Raw genomic sequence first — 22,486 nt, 5'->3', positions numbered from 1 at the left:
TAATTAAAATTCTATTCAGTTTAGTAGTTCCTGCTCGATTAATTTACATTCTATCTAAAAAATGATTGTTTAAAGATTCTATTCGGTTCATTAAAGATTCTATTTTATTCAAATTCAATTCTGTTTAGTACAGAAACTGTTAAATTAATTTACGTTCTAGTCAAATACATTGTATTCAAACCATTTTATTTAAAGATTTAATTTAGTTCATTAAAGATTCTATTTCATATTCAAAATTGTATTCAGTTACATTCTGTTGAAGACAGTTGATTTGATAAGATTCTGTTTAGTTTAGAAAAGACTGTTTTGTTTTATTTGATTAGATTCTATGCAATTTGATTAAAATTCTATTCTGTTTAGTAAAGATTCTGTTCAGTTAATTTACATTCTAGTCAATTACATTATTTTCAAGACAGTTGATTTGTTGTGATTCTATTCAGTTTAGTGAAGACCGTTTTGCAATTCTATTTTGTTTAATAAAGATTCCGTTAATTTACATTTTAGTCAAATACATTCTGTTCAAGACAATTCTATTTAAATATTCTATTCAGTTCATTAATATTTGATCATTTTACAGTATATTTAGTAACATTCTATTCAAGTACATTATATTCAAGACAATTGTTAAGATTCTATTCAAGACAATTGATTTGATTCTATTCAGTTTAGTAAAGACTAAACTGTTTTATTTTATAAGATTCTATGCATTTTAACTAAAATTCTATTCCATTTAGTAAAGATTATGTTCAGTTATTTACATTCTAGTCAGTTATATTCGGTTCAGGAAAATTGATTTGATGTGATTCTATTCAATTTAGTAAATAGTTTTTTGTTTCATTTGATTAGATTCTATGCAATTTGTTTAAAATTCTATTGTTTATTAAAGATTTTGTTCCGTTAATTACATTCTAGTTTATTACATTCTATTCAAGACAGATTCTATTTAAAGATTCTATTTAGTTGATTAAAGATTATGTTTAATAAATTCACATTATATTCAGTTACATTCTATTCAAGACGATTTGATTTGATAATATTCTATTCATTCTACTCTGTTCTGTTCTGTTTTATCTGATTAGATTCTATGCATTTTAATTAAAATTCTATTTATTTTGGTTATGTTCTTTTCGGATTATATTTTATTCTGTTCTATTCTATTAGATTAATTGAATTAAGTTTCTATTTGTGCCTTTTCTATTCTATTCTGGTCTCATCTGGTATTTTTTTTATTCTATTTGATTTATTAAGATTATCTGCGGCATTTCCACACATTGGTAAGCAGTTATTAAAACAGGTTATGATCTGAATTAATCAGTTAACCTCATAAATATGCTAATGAAAATGTTAACTCAAGGTTTACAAAAGTACAGTATGACAATTTAAATCCTGACTACCCAGGATTATTAATTAACCCAGCAAAATGTATATTCAGTGTGACACATGAATCAAGATAATCCAGGATTATGTTATTCAGGGTTAAGAATGACCTTAAATTAAAAATCTCATTTGGTGTTAATTTATTTAGATACATTCAGTTTTTTCTATGTAGTCCTTTTGCATATACAGCCTGAAACTGACACTGTCAATGCTGCGTTACAGTATGTAGTTTGTGTAGTTTCTCATTTCTCCCGCACAGGGCAGATGGTAGACTCACCAGATCTGAAGCTCACAGCAGATGGAGATGTTCTGCGTTCTTGTTATATTTGTTCCATTAAATTATAAAATAAAATCCTAGCTCAGTGATTAATAAACCATAACAAAATGGCACAAATTACCCTTCCTCAGCTCCGCTATGTTACTTGCATCATGCTCTAAAAATAGTCCACATGCCACACTCTTAGAAAGACATCTGGCCATTTTTTTTTTGTTTGTTTTTTGTACCTGCAGGTGTGGTTGAGCAAAGTCAGAGCAGCTAGCTTATCGCTCTTCTGTGTACTGAATGAAGTGAGCATGCCATTGTGTAATACGCCGCTGAGGGGTTGACATTTACGCATGACTTGGTGTTTCTAACCTCAGTGTGAAATGCACGGCAAATATCGACTGAAGACTCTTCTGTAGGTGCTCAGCGGGTGGAAAAGTTGAAGGTGGTGCTCTGTCATGACTAACAGGGGTCAGCAGAGGTGCTACAGTGGCTCTTTGAGTCAAATTTGTGATTAATATGGGGCAGATTCACTAAGAATGAATGACTTTTCATTTTTAATTTATGTTAACAAATGGAAACTCACTGTAAAGTGTCACCTCAAATGGGATTGTGGGTGTGTAGTAGATAAAACCTAGTTTTGCACTGAAATGTTGCATGCGAAAGTGGCACGACTATTTAGTGAATTCCCCCCACGGTGTTTCAAGATCAATAGCTTCTGAAAAAGTATTTTCTGAGGTTGTTTTGCAGAAACTGAAGCACTTTACTGTGGCAGTATTAAAATAGAAATGAGGTCAGATGGAGAAAGAAAGTGTGTGTGTTGTGAACCCTTTCTGAACCCTGTCTAATGGTGGATGCCACTGTGGAAGAACAGCTGCGGAGTGAGACTTGCGCTGGTGTCAGAATCAAAGATCGCCCCCAGACTCCATCTGCCTCCGCAGTGTTGCCTCTGCCTCGCCCAGCACTCCTCTGCCCCACAATGCCCTTCTGCCTCCCCTGGGATGCAATAAAACCCCTCAAATACACCACTGTCGTTAGCTGCACATGACCCACCCTTACTGCTTGAAATCTGGGTTGAGCACCAGACAGTAATAATGTTGTTAGCTTGTTTAACAACATAATTTGTCCAGAAATAAAAATTGTCGTGCACTAAAAATAAATGGCTCCGAAAATTATAAAAATGGACCATTAAAGTATCATAGAAGCAGTCCAAAGAACTCGTGTGCTGTTTTTCTGTCCGCTTATCACTCAAAACTTTCATATTAGCTCATAAGATTAAGTCTTATGGACTATTTTTGATATATTTTTTGTCATTTTTAGGGGTTCAAGCGCATAACACTGAAACCCTATTGTAATTATTAGAATGGTCACAGATCAGCGATCTCTACGTAAAACTGATCGTGCAGACCAAACCGTAAGTCATAGAGACTTGAAACTTGGAGGGATGGTTGTACTCACACTGCATACAACGTGACCAAGGCACGCCCCAATCGGCCTGACGGGGGCGCTACAGCGAACAAAAGTACAAAATCACTCATAACTCCTAAACTGTCAGTCGCAGGCTCAAGTGTCTTATGTCGTTGGAATCCTTGACTCATGGCGGACAAAACACATGCCTCAGATTTGTTTGTGAGCGTGGCGAAATTTTCGGGTATTTTGCATTTTTTGAAAAATAAATAAATAAATAAATAAAAATAAATACTTTTGCGAACTTGTCCTAGGCTTTTCATTCGATCGGAAACAAACCAGTGCAGAAAGATTGTCTGGGGAGTGAATCTCAATATTTTTCAAACTCTCTGTTGCAAAAGGGGCGCCTAAACGTTCGAAAGGGGCAGGACCACTTTTGGTAAAATGCCTGTAACTCCTGAACGTAATGAGACATCTCCACCAAACTCAGAACACTTATGTAAGAGCTCAATGTGAGGTCACAGGAAAAAAAAATTGCGGAGCTTGGTGGCGCTTTTTAGAGTGGAAAACTTAAAAATGTCTAACTGCACAACCATTTGTCCTTTCAACATGGAAATCTGTGTGCACGATCTTGATCCAAAGTGCCATAAGTGACTATAAGGACATTTGCTAATCTCAAAAAACATGGCTGCCATTGGCAGACAAAGTTTGAGCACTTCTTAGATAAGGTTAACAGAGGTCGATCAGAACGAAAATCGGTGGGCCTGTTCAATTCACGGCCCCAAAGGTCTGAGAGAAATTTGAAAGAAATTTGCCACTGGGGGGCTGATATCGCATTTTTCAAGGGTGTAAACGATTGTGCAACACATGTTGTTTCGTGCATACACGCAATATTCGTATCACATGATAGAACTCCTCTTTCCGGACAATTTTGCCTCTAGAACCACTGCTGTCAAGCCAATCGTTTGATAAATGATTGAGATCATGTCAAAAACCTACTTTTGTGAAATAGTTTTTTAGTTTTAAAAATGCTTTTTAAAATAAATTTAGGTGGTAACAGACTTGCTAAAAAATTATTTTTTTTCATATGTGCTTAAATGTCTTAAAGCGCTTGAACCCAGTTAATCGCTGCTTGCAACTATATTTGCAGCTTGATCGCGAAAGCAGCCTGGACATTCTGCAAATTATCTACGTGTGTGTTCTTTGACATAAAATCAAAATTGACCTTATTAGCTTTCTTAAAGGGATGGTTAAGCCAAAAATGAAAATTCTGTCATTAATTACTCACCCTTATGTCGTTCCAAACACAAATTTAGATATTTTGGATAAAATCCAAGAGCTTTCCGACACTGCGTAGGTGGAGACTGACACAAATAAGAAAAAAATATTGAATGAAGTCATTATTTTAGTTTTATTTGTGCACAAAAAATATTCTTGTAGCTTCATAACATTACAGTTAAACCACTGATGTCACATGGACTATTTTAAGGATATCTTTACTACTTTTCTGGGCCTTGAACGTGTCAGTTGTGTTGCTGTCTATGCAGGGTCAGAAAGCTGTTAGATCTTAATTTGTGTTTCTTGATGAACGAAGGTCTTACAGGTTTGGAACAACATTAGGGAGAGTAATTAATGACAAACTTTTCATTTTTGGGTGAACTAACCTTTTTAAAAACAGTGCCATTAACAACTAATTTAAAGAAACAACACATTCAGCATTTACTCATAATCATATTGTCGGATGAATGCAAACAGACTTTCCAAATTTAAAAAACAACTCCGAAATGGCTTCGTTTCTAAGATCTGTGGATAAATAGAGCAAATAAATTGGCACATAGGCACCTGAGATTAACAAGAGCTCTCTTCTCTCTCCCACTATCTCCTCCCCATGATAGCAGAGGTGAATGACCTTCCACTCAGACTGTAATTACAAGACACGCTTAATTGGCCCCATTAGGGCCCCTTGATATGTTAATGTCTGACATGCTCATTTGCATGATTGCTCCCCATTTCCCTTTCGATGATGGCTGAGTTTGTAGACTATTTTAATGTTTCACAGCCAGCCGCTGGTGTTCGTATTCCCATGTTTTTCTTGCACAGAGATTGCCGCAGTCGTTCTTCATGTGATCCGGTTATGAATTCAAGACACATGAGCTGCACCAATACAGTCTTTGCAAAAACCTTCCCGTGTCCTTCTGATAAAGCACTGAGGCTTTTATCCAACATGCTGGAATAAAAGTTTCCCGTTAATTGTTGGGGGGAAAAAGAAAGCCTGTTAGCTTTTGCTTTACAAAGGGCATGTTAAAACAAAACCTCTTTGTTTTCCAAATTTCTTGGTTGATTCAGTGCTTCGTTTTTTTTTTTCACTTCACTGGCTCTTTGAAGCTTAGACTTGCTGTAATGCTCATCTTGTTTAGTGTATGTTGCATTATTAAAATTCTCTCTCACACTATCGCTGCGCTTTTCATGCAGACAGTTTAAAAGGATAGTTCAGCCAAAAATAATTTTGTCATTAATTACTCACCCTTGTGTCGTTCCAAACCTGTTAGACCTTCGTTCATCTCCAGAGCACAAATTCAGATATTTTTGATGAAATCCAAGAGATTCAAGCTCTTGGATTTCATCAGAAATATTTTAATTTGTGTTCCTTGGTGAATGAAGGTCTTACAAGTTTGGAACGACATGAAGGTGAGTAATTAATGACAGAATTGTCCTTTTTGGGTGAACTATCCCTTTAATGCATCAGAGAAGAACAAGCCTATCAATGGGACCAAATCTTTAGTGCTAATATAAAGTGATATCTTGTATCTGGCCACATGTCCATCCCTGTGTGCTCTTTCTCTCTCTGTGGCCTGTTGGTTTACATCATGGTCTGCGCTACAGAAAGAGCACATCAGCACTATTATGGAAATATGTCAGGGGTGTGTCTGTGTCTGCAGTGATGGAAAAACCCCTGATAGAATCTCAAGAGGAAACAGTGGGCCGGTTTGTGTACGGCACCGTAAGTGACACTGTGTGAACATCGAGTGCCGTTCTGCTGTTTTGAATGACATCTTGGTATTCAAATGAAAAGAGCGATATGAATGGGAAAGTGAACCAAACAGGACCTTTCTATTATAGTCGCTCAAAACACAAGAGCTGCTTGAGATGACTGTGTGAAAGACACCTCATTTGCACTTGGCTCTAAAATAGATGATGATTTCAACTTCACGAGAATTCGTGAACATGGTGTAAAGTAGATTTTCTGAATATTGGAATTGCGAATCTAATCAAGAAGCATTCTAAGACAAGCATCAATATTTTTGCTCATACTTGGTCAACTGAACAAATTGTGACTTGTTGAGAAAAGGTGTGCTGTTACGTTTCTAAGTGATCAGACTTATGGTTTTCACCTGGAGGACTGCCAAAACGATTCTTAGACTTGCAATGCATTGAAATGATTAGGTTATTCAGTCCAAAATTAAAAGTTCTTGATAAGTTACTCACCCCAATGTCGTCCAAGATGTCTTTCTTTCTTCAGTCGGATAGAAAAAAGGTTTTTGAAGAAAACATTCCAGGATTTTTCTCCATACAGTGGACTTCAATGGGGATCAACGGGTGCAAGTCCAATTTGCCGTTTTAATTAGTATTAATTTTGACAGCGAATTTAGATTTAGTTTATAGTCTTTTGACTAAAATGGCATTTAGTTTTAGTCATATTTTAGGGTGTGTTCACACTTCTAGTTCGGTTTGTTTGGTTCATTTGGTCTGGACCAAAAAGGAAAATGATGCATTTGTTTCTGGTCCGCTTAGCGTTCACACTGGCATTTTTAACAGCGAACCTAAAGATACCGAACCTAAAGGCATAGTGATACGTTCACAAACTGACGTAAGTCACCGAACACTCCAAATAAAAGGAAAATGTGCATTCGACTTACACGAATACATGCAATGCCGTCTGCTGGACTAAGCACGCTCATTGTTGCGTGCATATGATTTTATTTTCACCACCTGGAAACTCACAAAGAGCTCATAAAAAGGCACTTTAACTTTAAATTGTTTTGGATACACAGCTTGTTTCCTTTGTGAAATCATGTTGCATAATGTTGCATCTTGTCATTACTTCCTGTTTTTGTTTCTTTTAGAAGTATTTGGTTCGTGCTGTGTTCATATTTCATTTGAACAGCACCAGAGTTTGTGTGAAAGCGAGCTGAGACCAATCTTTTTAGCAGTCTCGGTCCGCTTGTTTTGTGTGCACCAGGGTTAGGATGGCAGTGTTCACACTTACTCAAATAAACCGCACTAACAGAGCAATCGCACCAGAGTTTGTTTAAATCTAACCAACATGACAAGTGTGAATTGTTTTAGTTGTAGTCTTGTTCAGGGCCAGAGCCAGAATTTTTCAAATACCGAGGTCGTTTTTTCAGACCCCCCCCCCACACACACACACACAAATAAATACAAAAAAACACCATAGATTGGGAAGACATGTTTATTTTCACAATTCTAAACTTGTGTAAAATGGCATCATAACTGACTGTGTTTCTCATCTACCTAAAGTAAGGCAGCCATATTTACATTTTTTAATATGAACCCTTAAAGTGTTGGCTTGACATATATCAATGTGTCTGTGTGTGTTTGTGTGTTTCAGAAAGAGTGAGTGAGTGTGTGTGTGTGTGTGTGTGTGTGTGTGTGTGTGTGTGTGTGTGTGTGTGTGTGTGTATTAGGCCATTTGTGGGTGTATGTGGAGAGACATACAGTAGGCCTAGAGAGGGTGTGAACTGATGACTTGCAACCAACCTATTCTGTGTGTGTATGCCTCTGTGAAAGGTATGTTTTAATAGAGGCAAAGTGTGTGAGATTGTAAAATTTGTACAGTATATGCATTAGTGATGCGCGGGTCGTCTCATAACCCGCGGGTCGGGTTGGGGCGGGTAAAGAAATTGTCACTTTATTTGCGGGGCGGGTTGTGGCGGGTCATTAAAACAAAATAAAATAAAATAAATCTATGTATGTTGCATGCAATTCCCTATAGCCTATATTAAATATTTGGGAATATTTTTTATTTTTATTAAGTTCTTTGATAAGGTTATAATTTGACGCCCTAGTATGTAGCAAAGTAACTTGCGTGATGTCCCCAAACTATTGGCGTCATGTGACTCGTCACGAAAGTGCCAAGCAGCTCCCGCTGCCAGCCAAGAGCGCATCAAGCGAGCGGACATTCAGCTCTGCTGGCCTAGTGGTGGAGTCTAGGCGAAATAGATTAAACCCTGGTACAGTGGATGCTATTCTTTTTTTGCACAGCGAACGTAACTCCCCGCCCCCCAAATGACTCGACTATCCCCCCTGCAAATGATCGCGAGTAAACTTACTTTTGATAAGGAAAAACATTAATTGTCCAGATCTAATGTTAAATACTGCCAAACAAATCATCTAGCTCTAAAGGAGCACTAATTTCTACAACGGTAACCTAATATGAAGCTAATAACTAAGCGTTTCCACCGACATTTTTATGCACATTTTGGGTTATTGCTTAAAAAACGCTGGATGGAAACGCCAAGATGCGCATAAATTCTAAAAATGCGCATAAAAATATTGCGCAAAACATACACTTAAAACTCGATGAAAACACTTTTACCTAATAAATTCCTTAATGCGCATCAAAAATGTGACGTGACTGTTTTTCTTTGTGATATTTAATGCAAGTTAATCAGGAAGTGACAATTTTGTTCTCTTCAACTCACTGGATGGAAACAGTGCTTTATGTGCAAATGTTTTATGCCATATTCTAATTTAGAGCATAAGTTAAATTCATTTTGGATAGAAACATACTGGCGTAGCAGGCGGGCACGCACTGCGCATGGGATTCACGCATCTTAACATGCAGCGCTTCTGTGTAGAGAGAAAAACAGAATAAAATAACATAGTCATAAAGGAATAAAATAAATAGTAGTTTCAATTCCTGTTTCAATTTATTGTCAAAACCAAATAAAAAACTGCGACAAGTCTACACTGACCGTGCAACAAGCTAAAGGAAACAGAAGGCTGAAAGCCCACACCTTTTCTTTATTTTACAAAAGTTCAATGTCTTGTTTTAATAGTGAGTGTACACAAATAGAAGTTAACATTCTAGGAATAATGTTTTAATAATTACAGTTTGAATAATTGAATTGAAAAATTGAATAATTTACAGTTCGGAATAATGTCTTATTCTTATCTATGTGACCAAAAATGACATTTTAAGTTGGTTCCGCTATAAGGGAAAAAAATCTAAGCATTGGCGCCGGAGACTCTGGTCGTGGAAAATATTTGTATTCGTGCCGAAAGATGCATGTGTGTTTCAGTTGTTGTCAAAATTGGTTGGAAACACTGGTTTTTGTTTTGTTTTTTAGAAAATGACCAATCGTTTCACTAGATAAGATCCTTATTCCTCAGCTGGGATCATGTACACTCTTAAAAATAAAGGTGCTTTAAAAGGTTCTTCACAGCGATGTAATAGAATTACAATTTTTGGTTCCACAAAGAACTATTCAGTCAAAGGTTCTTTCTTCCCTTTTTATAATCTGAAGAACCTTCTTTCGCCACAAAGAACCTTTAGTAAAACAGAAAGGTTCTTCAGATGTTTAAGGTTCTTTATGGAACCATTTAAACAAAAAAGGTTCTTCTATGGCATCATAAAGCACCTTTATTTTTAAGAGTGAGTCCTTTGAAGGTGCATTGAAACTGCAATTTGGACCTTCAACTCGCCTATTCTCATATGGAGAAAAATCCTGGAATGTTTTTTCCCCAAAAACCTTTATTTCTTTTCGACTGAAGAAAGAAAGACATCTTGGATGATATGGGAGTATGTAAATTATCAGGAAATTTTAATTCAGAAGTGAACTAATGATTTAAAGAGGAACCCGAGTCTAGAAACCACAGTATCATTTAGCTTGAGGATGGGATGTTTTAACATTGGTCAGTAAGCAAACAACTAAAACACCATTTGCATGCTAAAGCATGCTAAAAATCACTGTAAATACCCTCAAAACACACATTACAATGCACTAAAAAGCACTAAAAACCACTTGCCAGCAACGAGCTGGCAACCACGAACAACACCCTATAGCTTTGCGCACCGTAAACACCACTCACATTTTCTTTATAAATTTATGTCAAGGTCTGGTCAAGGTTGGCGATGCTGCTGAAACAAAACAGATGGAAAAAGTGAATGTTTTGGTTTAATTTTCATCTCACCGGGTCATTTAATTTGACAGTCATGCAGCTGTTTCAGCAATGCTTTTTTGAAGGTCTACTCACAGCATAGCATAAACTTGCCTTTGTTTGTTTGTTCCAGATGATGAAGAGGCGCTCACCTCCATAATGAAGGACCTGGCAGCTTTACGCTTCTGTTACCATCTCAAGAGCAACAACAGCAACAAGCCCAAGAGCAGAACCCCATCCTACAGACAGGTGATTACCCACAATGCACCACTCAGCAGCAACTATGTGCAAGTTGTGTTTTCAAACGTTGGACAAAAGACAATATGCACTGTTTCTAAAAGTGGAATTATTGGGTTAGTTCACCTAAAAATGAAAATTCTGTCATTAATTACTCCCCCTCAAGTTGTTCCAAACCTGTAAGACCTTCGTTCATCTTTGAAACACAAATTAAGATATTTCTGATGAAATCTGAGAGATTTCTGACACTGCATAGACAGAAATGTAACTGACACGTTCAAGGCTCAGAAATCTCGTAAGGACATTGTTAAAATAGTCAAATAGCATGAGATCAGTGGTTCAACCTTAATTTTACAAAGCTACAAGAAAACAAAGTCAAACCTTTCAATAGCACTTTCAAGGTAACCTTCAACCTGACCTGATATAATCCCAGCCAGAGCTGCATTGTAAGATACAGTTTTAAACAGGATACAGCTGAGAGACGCACTACTGTTAACATTTAACATCCGCTCCCTATGTCCCACACAGCATTAAATAACAGTATCCTTGTAGTTTTCTTTCATTGCCTGAATTCTCACTACAATGCTGTCAGTCCACACCGGACACCAGTCAGACCTCAAGATAAACGGCTGGCATGCACTCTGTACACGCACACACACACACACACACACACACACACACACACACACACACACACACACACACACACACAAACACGCACACTCTTTTTGTTTTGGTCTGACTCGCTCTTGGTTGCCCTTTCTCACACTTTCACCTCTCATTTTTTTTCTCTTATACACAAAATGCCAGAAGCAACTTTCCCAACTAAACAAACGTCATTATAGTAACAACAACAACCATCCAAAAAAAAAAAAAAAAAAAAAAACCCAGCAACTCGCGGGGAGTCTTGACAGGTTAAAACGCATGCATAATGAAGACGCACGTGAAGCGCATAAACTTGCAGATTACCTCTTGTTTCAGACTCTCTCGTTGCATTCGTAATGGAGATGACGTCACAGTGTCAACAGTATCGGTGTAAACAATATTCAGACTGTTCATTATCTTCAGCGGTGGAAGGCGCTGTGGCGTCTCAGGGGAGACGGTGCAGTTAATGCTTCAACCAAACAGTGAAATTCAGAGCAGTGCTGATTTCAGAACAGTAGGGGAGACCGGGGGCAGTTTTTCTTTTTTTCTTTTTTTCCAATGACAAACAAGATAGACAAGAAGTTGTGCTACAAATCATTATCTGGCACTTCTACCAACTAGGTGTTACGTTTTCAGTCATGCTGTATTTGGATCTGTCAGTAAAATATTGTTATGATTTGTACTTTAATGTGACATTGATATGAGAGAAAAACTTTGCAAGAGCTCTTTCAATTTTACCAAGCATTTTTTATTTTATTCCGCTCTTGCAGTGTGAAAAGAACACTGAAATATAGCTGCAAGCCGCTAAGCACATGAAAAAAGACATTATTTAGCAAGCCTGTAACCACCTAAATCAATTATTTAAAAAAGGATTTGGGGCTAAATCCAGGTAATTTACCACAGAAATATTATGTTTTTAACATTTATGACTGTTATAGTGCCAGCTGTGGTTTGATCTCTTTAAAACATGTTTTGAATACTTGTTTAAGACTCACCTGTCGCATGTGCTCAGCAGGTTTTGTGAAGTTTTGAGTTTTCCTTTAGGATTTATAGGCTTTTGGGTAAATTAGAACAGGCCCCTAAACAACCCCGTTATAGCTTCCCAAAGGGTAAATTTCAACATTGTTTTGATAATTATTGACCTAGAGAGTCCAGGGAATTGTACTGGAAATTTTAGAAGTTGTTTGGAATGAGGAGTTCTATCATATGATACAAATATTGCGTGTATGTGCGAAAAATAGCGCAATATACAATCGTTTACGCCCTTGAGAAATGCGAGTTAACTAAGGCTGATCGGATTGAAACACGGTGGGCCTGTTTGACTCATGCCTCTAAAGATCTGTAAGAAATTTGAAAGAAAGCTAACACTTATATTCTTAATAAACTTCTCTCTCTGCCTACCGCTGTCATTGATTCACTTTCTAACAAAATTTTAACAAACAATTCATATTTTCAAATATTTAATTTTGAGATTTTCCAATAATTATAATGTAGTTTGCGCTTTTGCTTTAAACGCATTATTTCTGACTGACTTAATTGAAAACTATTTAGTAATAAACCCATTTTAAAGGTCCAATTCACCCAGAAATGACAATTCTGTCATTAAACCAAACCAATTTAAACCTGTAAGACCTTCATCTTCGAAACACAAATTAAGCCTTTTTTGATGGAATCCGACAGCTTTCTGATCCTCTATAGACAGCAATGCAACTGACACGTTCAAGACCAAGAAAGGTAGTAAAGACTGACACGGAAGAGAAGAAATGGTTGAATAAAGTTTTTTTTTTCTTTGCACACAAAAAGTATTCTCAGAATTACGGTTGAACCACTGATGTCACATGGACTATTTTAACAATGTCCTTACTACCTTTTTTGGCCTTGAACGTGTCAGTTGTGCTGCTGTCTATGCAGGGTCAGAAAGCTAAAATATCTTCATTTGTGTTCCCTGATAAACGAAGGTCTTACAGATCTGGAACAACATGAGGGTAAGGAATTAAGGACTGAATTTTCATTTTTGGGTCAACTATCCCTTTAATATGCGTAACTGTGATGATTGTAACTGTCTTATTATATTACATTCACCATTATGATTTATTCTTTCTCAGTCTTCGAGTTTTCTTTTTTCTCTCTACCTCAGGTATAAACTCATTGTGAAATAATAAAATTGACAATTACATGGTTTACAAAATTATTTGATGATACACAAGGTTTCACCCTGACCTCCCACTCGAGAGGAGAAGCCTCATCCTGTTATTATGTACATGCCACACATGCTTTCAGTTCGGCTAGACAGCAGTTGTAAAACTGGATAAACTATACTGTAAAGCACTGATGACAGACAGACAGACAGGAAGAAAGATACATACAAGGACACAGGAACATACTATTTACAATATTTATTCTGTGTCACATTTTATGGTTTTTGAATGCAAAGCAAGTGCAGATTAAAAGACCTTCGTTCATCTTTAGAACACCAATTAAGATATTTTTGATTAAATCCGAGGGCTTTCTAACCCTGCATAGACAGCAATGCAACTGACACGTTTAAGGCCTAGAAAGGTAGTAAGAACATCAGTAAAATAGATCATGTAACATCTGTGGTTCAACCTTAATTTTATGAAGCAATATACTTTTTGTGTGCAAAGAAAATAACTTTATTCAACAATTTCGGGTTGAACCACTGATGTCCTTACTAACTTTTTGGGCCTTGAACGTGTCAGTTCAAAAAACTCTTGGATTTCATCGAAAATATCTTAATTTCTGTTCCGAAGATGAAGGAAGGTCTTACAGGTTTGGAACGGCATTAGGGTGAGTAATTATTGACAGAATTTTCATTTTTTAGTGAACTATTCCTTTAAGCAACCAAGAAAAGATCACAATGAGATAAAAGTAAAGACATGTAAGTTTCTATCTCCATATATCTCCTGTGATGTTTCTGAATGCTGTTTACTTGTTTGTTCACCGTACTGATTTTACTTATAGTTTGCACAGAAGAGCAGATTGCCAGAATTCATTTGTGTATTTGATCCGCTGAATTAATTCATTTCATGTTGTTGTTTTCTTCTCTCAGGATTTGCGGGTGAAGCTGGAGCATGAACGCGAGAAACGGTGAGTCGGAACGTTCTCATTATTTCTGCAGCTCTCTATCCCGTCCCTGATCGCATTCCTCTCGTCTTATCCCAGCTCTCGTTACGCCATTTCTAAGATCTCTCGGCACGTCGAAGGACGGAAAATATGCCAAGCTGCCCAAAAGAACCGGAACGTTCCTATAAAAGTATTTTGACATTTCGATGCGGCGTTTCACACACACTCTGGTACAGTTTGGCAGACGCAGGCAGGGGAAAGAGGAGGTGAAGCCAAGTGTTTGAGCTCAGTGGCACACCCAATATTAATTTTCAATGTCCTGTAGGTCATCCATACACCCACACACAGAACATGTCATTTTTTCCCCATCCCAAGACTGCCAAATGCCACCACGTGAGTCTTTGCAAAGTATATCCATATGTGGTTTAGCAAACCTAACGTCTTACTAAGGTACTCATAAAAAGTCAGTATTTTCCCGCATATCAAGCCAGTGTTTCTGCATAGGAATAATCTGTGACATTGAGAAAGCTTTGTTTAGAAGAAGAAAGTGAATTAACGTTATTGTCAGTCAGTACCGCAAAGCCATAATGCGTCCTGAGAGAAGTCACACTTTCGTCTTAAAGATCCTCAGAGGTCCGTTGTCTGTGTGAAATGCCTCGGTGGGTTATGTCACAGGAAGTCGACGCAGCGTCACACGCTGCATTTGAGGTGACAGGCAGCCGGGTGTGCTGCTTTCACAGCTCTAATTGGCTGCTGTGGCACAAAATCTTTGTGTTTAACTCTCTTCTGTTCTGCCTCGGCTTTAAGCAGAGATGTATGAGGAAGAGGTGATGGACCACCAGTGGATAAGTCGATGGAAGTAATTGGGTGGGCTATTGAAAACGACACCCTACCTTCAATCAGAAGAGCCATTCGCTTTTATGTCACGTCGTTTTGCTCCAGAAATTTTCCAAGATTCCAAGAAGATATACAAAAATTGTAATTGCATTAAAACTTCTTAAAGGGTTAGTTCACTCAAAAATGAAAATTACCTCATGATTTATTTCCCATTAAAGGAAAAGTTCACTTCCAGAACAAAAATGTACAGATAATGTACTCACCCCCTTGTCATTCAAGATGTTCATGTCTTTCTTTCTTCAGTTGTAAAGAAAATGTTTTTTTGAGGAAAACATTTCAGGATTTTTCTCCATTCAGTGGACTTCTATGGTGCCCCGAGTTTGAACTTCTAAAATGCAGTTTAAATATGGCTTCAAACGATCTCAAATGCAGTTGTAAATGATCCCAGCCGAGGAAGAAGGGTCTTATCTAGCTATTTTTGTTTTTGTTTGATTACAATTTATATACTTTTAAACCTCAAATGCTCTTCTTGTCTTGCTCTGCCTGAACTCTGTTTTGTCCAGTTCAAGGCAGTTAGGGTATGTCGAAAAACTCATCTCATTTTCTCCCTCAACTTCAAAATCGTCCTACATCGTTGTTTTACCTTTTTTGTTAAGGGTGTTTGATCTTTCCCTTTTGATTGTTCTCTTTGCAAACACTGGGTTGGTACTTCTACAGCGATGTAGGATGATTTTGAAATGATTTTTGAAGTTGAGAATAAGATGTGTGTTTATCGACATACCCTAACTGTCTTGACCCGGAAAATACAGAGTTCAGGCGAAGCAAGACAAGACGAGCATTTGAGTTAAAAAGTATATAAATTGTAATAAAAAAATAATAATAACCAATCGTTTCGCTAGATAAGACCCTTCTTCCTCGGCTGGGATCGTTTACAACCGCATTTAGGATCGTTTGAAGCCGCATTTTAACTGCATTTTGGAAGTTCAAACTCGGGGCACCATAGAATCCACTATATGGGGAAAAATTCTGAAATGTTTTCCTCAAAAAACATATATTTTTTTACGACTAAAGAAAGAAAGACATTAACATCCTTGATGACAAGAGGGTGGATACATTATCTGTAAATTTTTGTTCTAAAATGAACTTCTCCTGTTAGCCATCCTAGATGTATATGAATTTTTATATTTGAGATGAATACAATCAGAGTTACATTAAAAAAATATCCTGGCTCTTCCAATTTTGAAGTCCAATAAAGTGAATCCATTCATCATGAAAAGTACTCCACACAGCTCCATGGGGTTAAAAAGACCTTCTGATGTGAATCAGTGCATTTTCCATATTTTAAAACTATATAAACCATAATCTCTAGCTTCCCGTTTACGAGAAAATGGCATTTTAGCAGACAACGTAGGACGTTGAAGTAAGCTCCGGTGAGAAGTGACGCAAAACGAAACACCAGTCATGAATTAGAAGTGCAAAATGAGGATTTGTAAAGAAAAATGTCAGAGGATTTTGATACAAGCCAAGAGGAGAGGAAAGGTTTTCCTTTGCTGTAAACAAAACTTGGTTCTCGCAAGACTAGCGCACTCTTATGCTGATGATACACTGGGCAACTTTTTGAGCAGTTTTATCGGGCAACTTTTTTTGAGCAATGTTGCCTAGGCACTTTCTCATTAAAAATGGGTAACGCATTTCTATCTGGAAAATTTAGATCTGTTGTGGGTTCTGTATCACACCTGGCTGCCCGTTTACGGCAACATTTGCCAAAGTTGCCCGGCAACATTGCTCAAAAAGTTGGCCAGTGTATCATCAGCATTACTGGAGCTTACGCTATGCCTACATCCTACGTCACTGGCTGGAACGCCAATCTCTCATGGACTCGCATACGGCAGTTAGTGGAAGCTAGAGATTACAGTTAATAAAGTTTTAAATATTGATTTTTTTTAAAAATTTTTTTTACACAAACCCATTGATTTACTTCAGAAGGTTTTATTAACCCTCCGGAGCCGCGTGGAGTACTTTTTATGATGGATGGATGCATTTTTTTGCGCTTCAAAATCTCAACAGCCGTTCACCGCTATTATAAAGCTTGGAAGAGCCTTGACATAACTCAGATTACATTTGTATGAAAGAAGAAAGTCATATACACCAAGGATGGCTTGAGGGTGAGTAAATCATGGGGTAATTTTCAATTATGGGAAAACTATCCCTTCAAGCAAATTGATTAAATTATCTGGAGAATATTTATAAACACTTACAAATACATCCTGTTTGTGGTTTTTATACAAAGCTTTTTTCTTTTTTTTTGTTACGGTAAAAAGGTTTATTTTCTCTCTCTCAAGTTTTTCCGTAAACCCCCAGCATCCCCCTCACGGCCCCCCTGACTTGCCTTAAATGGACTTTGTTTTTAAGGAAGCTTAACATTTTGGCATTTCCTTAACTGGCCAGGACTCTCCCCTTGCACAGTATTTCTTCTCTAAGAGAGAGAAAAAATAAGACACAAATTAGTATTAAAATCTGTCTGTATATTATTGTTTGGGTAAACAATGATATCAGTAAATCTTAATAAACCAGCCTGGCCAGATGGTGGGACTTCCATCCACTCTCATGAATATGCATAACAGTTTTTTTTTCCACTATGCAAATTGCACTGTGCAGCTAAAAAAATGAAGTGTTTAATAAGAACACTACTGTTCAAAAGTCGAACAGTCAGAAAGTTTTTTGATTTTTTTTTTTATTAATACTTTTATTAAGTAAGGACTAATCCAATCGGTTAAAAGTGACAGTTTTTTTTTTATTTCACATAAATTCAGTTCTTTTCAACTTTTTATTTATAAAAAACATCAGTTTCCACAAAAATATTAAGAAACACAACCGTTTTCAACAAAGATAATATTAAGAAATGTTTTTTGAGCACCGAATCAGCATATTACAATGATTTCTGAATGATCATGTGACTTCGAAGACTGGAGTAATGACACTGAAAGCATTATAGGAATGAAAAAAATGCATTTTAAAATATATTAAAATTTAAAAAACAGCTACTTTAAACCATAATACTTTCTATAATATAGTACTACAATATTATTGTTTCACAACACCAAACAGCGCATGAACAGCCAAATCTATTCAGTCTATTTCCACAGCAACATAGCAGTATCACTGTTTTTTTCCCCAGTGCCATTAACGTTGTTTTCATTGCATTACATCAGAAAGTCGTAAAATGTAACATGCGTTATACTTGTATGCGTACAATTCCATATCTCACAGCGCACATCATAAATCAACACTTTTGCGCCTACAGTAATAAAAAACTCATCAGAACAGGCATTAGTTAACCGACCAGCCTAGTTGGACACAGTCAAAACTGTCTTCCTCTGGCAGCGGCTGCAACACCGAGACAGGAAGGAGGAGAGCGCCGCACGCCATGCCAAGCGTGGAGAGACGCGGCCAAAACGAGGCGCTTATCTGTGCGCGCCAAGGAAGGAAAATCATCTCGTACTCTACATCCTCCATTTCTCCAGTCTTCCGCTATGATTTTCCTTCCATCACTATCTCACTGATCGGCCAGTGTAAACACAGCCATCGCTCAAAACCCAAGCTACAGCTACAGAAGATCTGAGTGTTAAACAACATACAGCTGATTTCATATCAGCATAAAAGCTTGAGTTCACCCATGACGGATGACCCTAGCTTTGTTATTTCCCATAAACGTCTTTAGATTCAGAGAACCAGCTGTCATTAAGTTGGAGATACAGAAAGCAGAATTTACAGATAATTTACTCACCCCCATGTCGTCCAAGATGTTTATGTCTTTCTTTCCTCAGTCCAAAGGAAATTAAGGAAAAACAAGGATTAATATAATAATAGTTGAGTGTATAAAAATGACCCTGTTCAAAAGTTTACATACACTTGTTTCTTAACACTGTGTTGTTACCTAAATGATCCACAGCTGTGTTTTTTGTTTAGCGATAGTTGTTCTTGAGTCCCTTGTTTGTCCTCATGAGTTGAACTGTCCGCTGTTTTTCAGGAAATCCTTCAGATCACACAAATTCTTTGTTTTTTCAGCATTTTTGTGTATTTGAACCCTTGACTGTCTGAATTTAAGATCTATCTTTTCATACTGAGGACAACTGAAGGACTCGTATGCAACTATTACAGAGGGTTCAAACGGTCACTGACGCTTCAAAAGGAAACACAATGCATTAAGAGATGGGGGTGAAAACTTTTGAATTTGAAGATCAGGATCAATTTAATTTATTTTGCCTTCTGAGAAACATATAGTGTCTTCTGTAGCTTCTGAAGGGCATTACTAAATAAAACAATTATGATATTTAGGCAAAATAAGAAAAATGTACACATCTTAATTCTGTTCAAAAGTTTTCACCCCAGCTCTTAATGCATAGTTTTTCCTTCCAGAGCATCAGTGAGTGTTTGAACCTTCTGTAATAGTTGCATATGAGTCCCTCAGTTGTCCTCAGTGTGAAAAGATGAATCTCAAAATCATACAGTCTTTGTTGGAAAGGGTTCAAATACAAAAAATGCTGAAAAACCCAAGAATTTGTGTGACCTGAAGGATTTTTCTGAAGAACAGCGGACAGTTTAACTGTTCAGGACAAACAAGGGACTCATGAACAACTATCACTAATGAAAAAAACACAGATGTGGAGCATTCATGTAACAACAGTATTAAGAATAAAGTGTATGTAAACTTTTGATTACATTACGTAGTCACGCGTGATGTAGGTGGAAATACCAACCCAGTATTTACAAAGCGAGCGTGCAAAGAAAGTCAAACGCCTTTTACAAAAAAGGTAAAACAAATTTTAAAGTTGGAGGAGAAATTGAGATGGGCTTTTCGCCCTAGCCTACCTTTTTGAACCAAAGTACACAGACGAAAAAGTTAAGAAGTGTAAAGTAAAAGTTATTTTTTCGAAAATGACCAATCATTTTGCAAGATAAAACCCTTATTCTTCGTCTGGGGTCATGTAGAGCCCTTTGAAGCTGCACTGAAACTGCAATTGGACCTTCAACCCATTGACCCCCATTGAAGTCCACTATATGGAGACAATTCTTACATGTTTTTCTCAAAAACCTTAATTTCTTTTCGACTGAAGAAAGAAAGACATTGGAATGAAAGACATCTTGGATGACCTCAAATAAATTTCTATGTTAAATAAATGAAGTTTATTTCTATTCTTTAATACATAAAAGTCACATGCTTCTTCAAAAGTCATAGATATGAACTGCAGTGAACTGCAGCAAAATTTGGCTTCTTCGGAGGAGGGGAAAACATACTTCCTGCTACTTCCAGCGTTGCTCCACTTTTTTTTTTCCACTTTCCTCTCAGGAAGCGCTCCATCTGCCTTTGTGTGCGATGTGATGTGGGCCCCGGTGTTGAAACAGTGGTCCGCTCCGCTTGATTAGGCCAAACACACACTTGTGCGCATTCAAACTCATCATGCTTGCCTTGCATTATTATCATCATGCAAACACACAAACCAATTTACACTCTCAGTTCCTTTTTTCTCTCGCCCCACACGTTGACGCACACTCCAAACATAGTCACGCTCGGTTAATAAACAGACATACCATTTGTGGTCTGTCCCATGCGTGAATACACCATAAATGGTTGTAGAAGTACATACTCGCACACATCAGCGGTGACGCCTTTTCCGTATGCTGATAAATGATTCAACTGATGTTCAACTGACCTGTCCTTCATCACCTCTGTTGCTATGGCAATGACCCTCTAGTGTCAGGATGTGTCCCGTGATTGGAAGGGTGCCATCATGCACGTCCACAGTGCCATGTTTACATACCGCTTATGTATGGACAGTGTAACTAACAAAAAGATTTTGCAGCTGTCTTAAAGTTGTTTTGGTTTGACCAGACTTTTTCCTCTCTTGTTTTAGAATCATTCCATTCCAAAGGCCGCTGAAGTTCAAAGATCTGCTTCAGAAGGTGACGGAGGCCTTCGGCCAGCAAATGGACCTGTACTACACTGATAAAGAGGTGCTGCATTGATCCTAGTAGCTTTTTGTAATTTTTTCGTATTAATAAGTCAATATATATCAGTCAGGACAATAAATCGGCCCATATTTAGTCATTTTGGGATTATCTGAATCAGCCAAAAACTGTTTGTTTCACTTCCAAAATTCACAATTTTTTCATAATACAGATAATTTTCTGTTTTTCCAATTACTGGTTAGTGAATTTTGAGTAAATATGGTAAATATTTGTAAAATAAATAAATTAATTAATTAATTAATAATAATAATAATAAATTATTTAAAAACTATTTTTCTTTTTTATCATTGCATTTAATTATATACAATTTTAGGAGCTCAATACATTTATGATGAATTTATTTACTAATTTGTCAGTGAATGATACAGATAATTTTCAGTTTTTCCAATTTCCGTCTAGTGAATGTTGAGTAAATATGGCAAGTATTCCTAAAGATTTTTTTAATAAATATATTAATTAATTTAAAAATTATTTTTGATTATAATTCCATTTTATTATATACAATTTTAGGATCACAACAAATTTACAATGAATTTATGATCAATATATTCACTAATTTTCATTTTTTTTCCAATTTCCGTTTAGTGAATTTTGAGTAAATATGAAATTTTTTTTGTAAAAATAAATAAATAAATGTAATTAATTTAAAACTGTTTTTCCTTATAATTGCATTTTATTATATATAATTTTAGGACCATGACAAATTTACAGTGAATTTAAGATAAATGTATTCACTAATTTGTCCGCGAATAATACAGATAATTTTCTGTTTTCCATTTTTTTTTTTCCATTTTGAGTAAATATGGTAAATACGTGTAAAAAAAAAATAAATTAAAAATAAATTAAAATTTTAAATTAATTTTTATTTATTTATTTTATTAAATTATTATTATTATTATTTTTTTTTAAATTAATAATATTTTTCAGCAATTAAATTGATTGAATGCGGCTGTAAGCAAATACAAAAGATTTCTATTTCACATAAATGCTGTTCTTATAAACTTTCTGTTCATCAAAGAATCCAGAAAAATGCATCAATAGTTCCATAAAAATATTAAGCAATACAACAGTTTTCAACATTGATATTAAGAAATATTTCTATATGACATCTAAATAGGAAAAAATCTAAATAGGAAACAGGTATGTCAAATCTTAATGATACTGCATTTCACAATATTACTATTTTTACTGTATTTTTATCAAATAAATGCAGACTTGGTGAGCAAAAATGACTTCTAAACATTTAACAAATTCTAACCTTCAAATGATAGTGTAATGAAAATTAGTTAAATTATAAAAGAATGCAATCTGGGAACAGATTTAATATTAATTTATATTAATTTTATGCTTTTTACCTGACCTTTGTCTCAAGATGTCGGTTTTGACACTCTGTATCAATTACTTTTCAGTTACTTGTAATCAGAT

At 36.2% G+C, this 22,486-nt stretch overlaps 1 protein-coding gene across 1 annotated transcript in view; it reads left to right on the top strand.

Moving 5' to 3' along the window:
• LOC141300561 (mitogen-activated protein kinase kinase kinase 3-like) overlaps positions 1-22,486 on the top strand; it is a 66,425-nt gene that overhangs the window by 8,723 nt on the left and 35,216 nt on the right. The window contains exons 3-5 of the mRNA XM_073830846.1: positions 10,362-10,477; positions 14,181-14,218; positions 20,947-21,046. Of these exons, the coding sequence (XP_073686947.1) occupies positions 10,362-10,477; positions 14,181-14,218; positions 20,947-21,046 (254 nt within the window). The remainder of the gene's footprint in view (positions 1-10,361; positions 10,478-14,180; positions 14,219-20,946; positions 21,047-22,486) is intronic.

Source organism: Garra rufa, chromosome 24, assembly GCF_049309525.1.
Source record: "Garra rufa chromosome 24, GarRuf1.0, whole genome shotgun sequence".
Lineage (NCBI taxonomy): Eukaryota > Metazoa > Chordata > Actinopteri > Cypriniformes > Cyprinidae > Garra > Garra rufa.
Note: the sequence above shows the minus strand (reverse complement) of the source record. Positions and strands in the feature narration are given on the sequence as shown.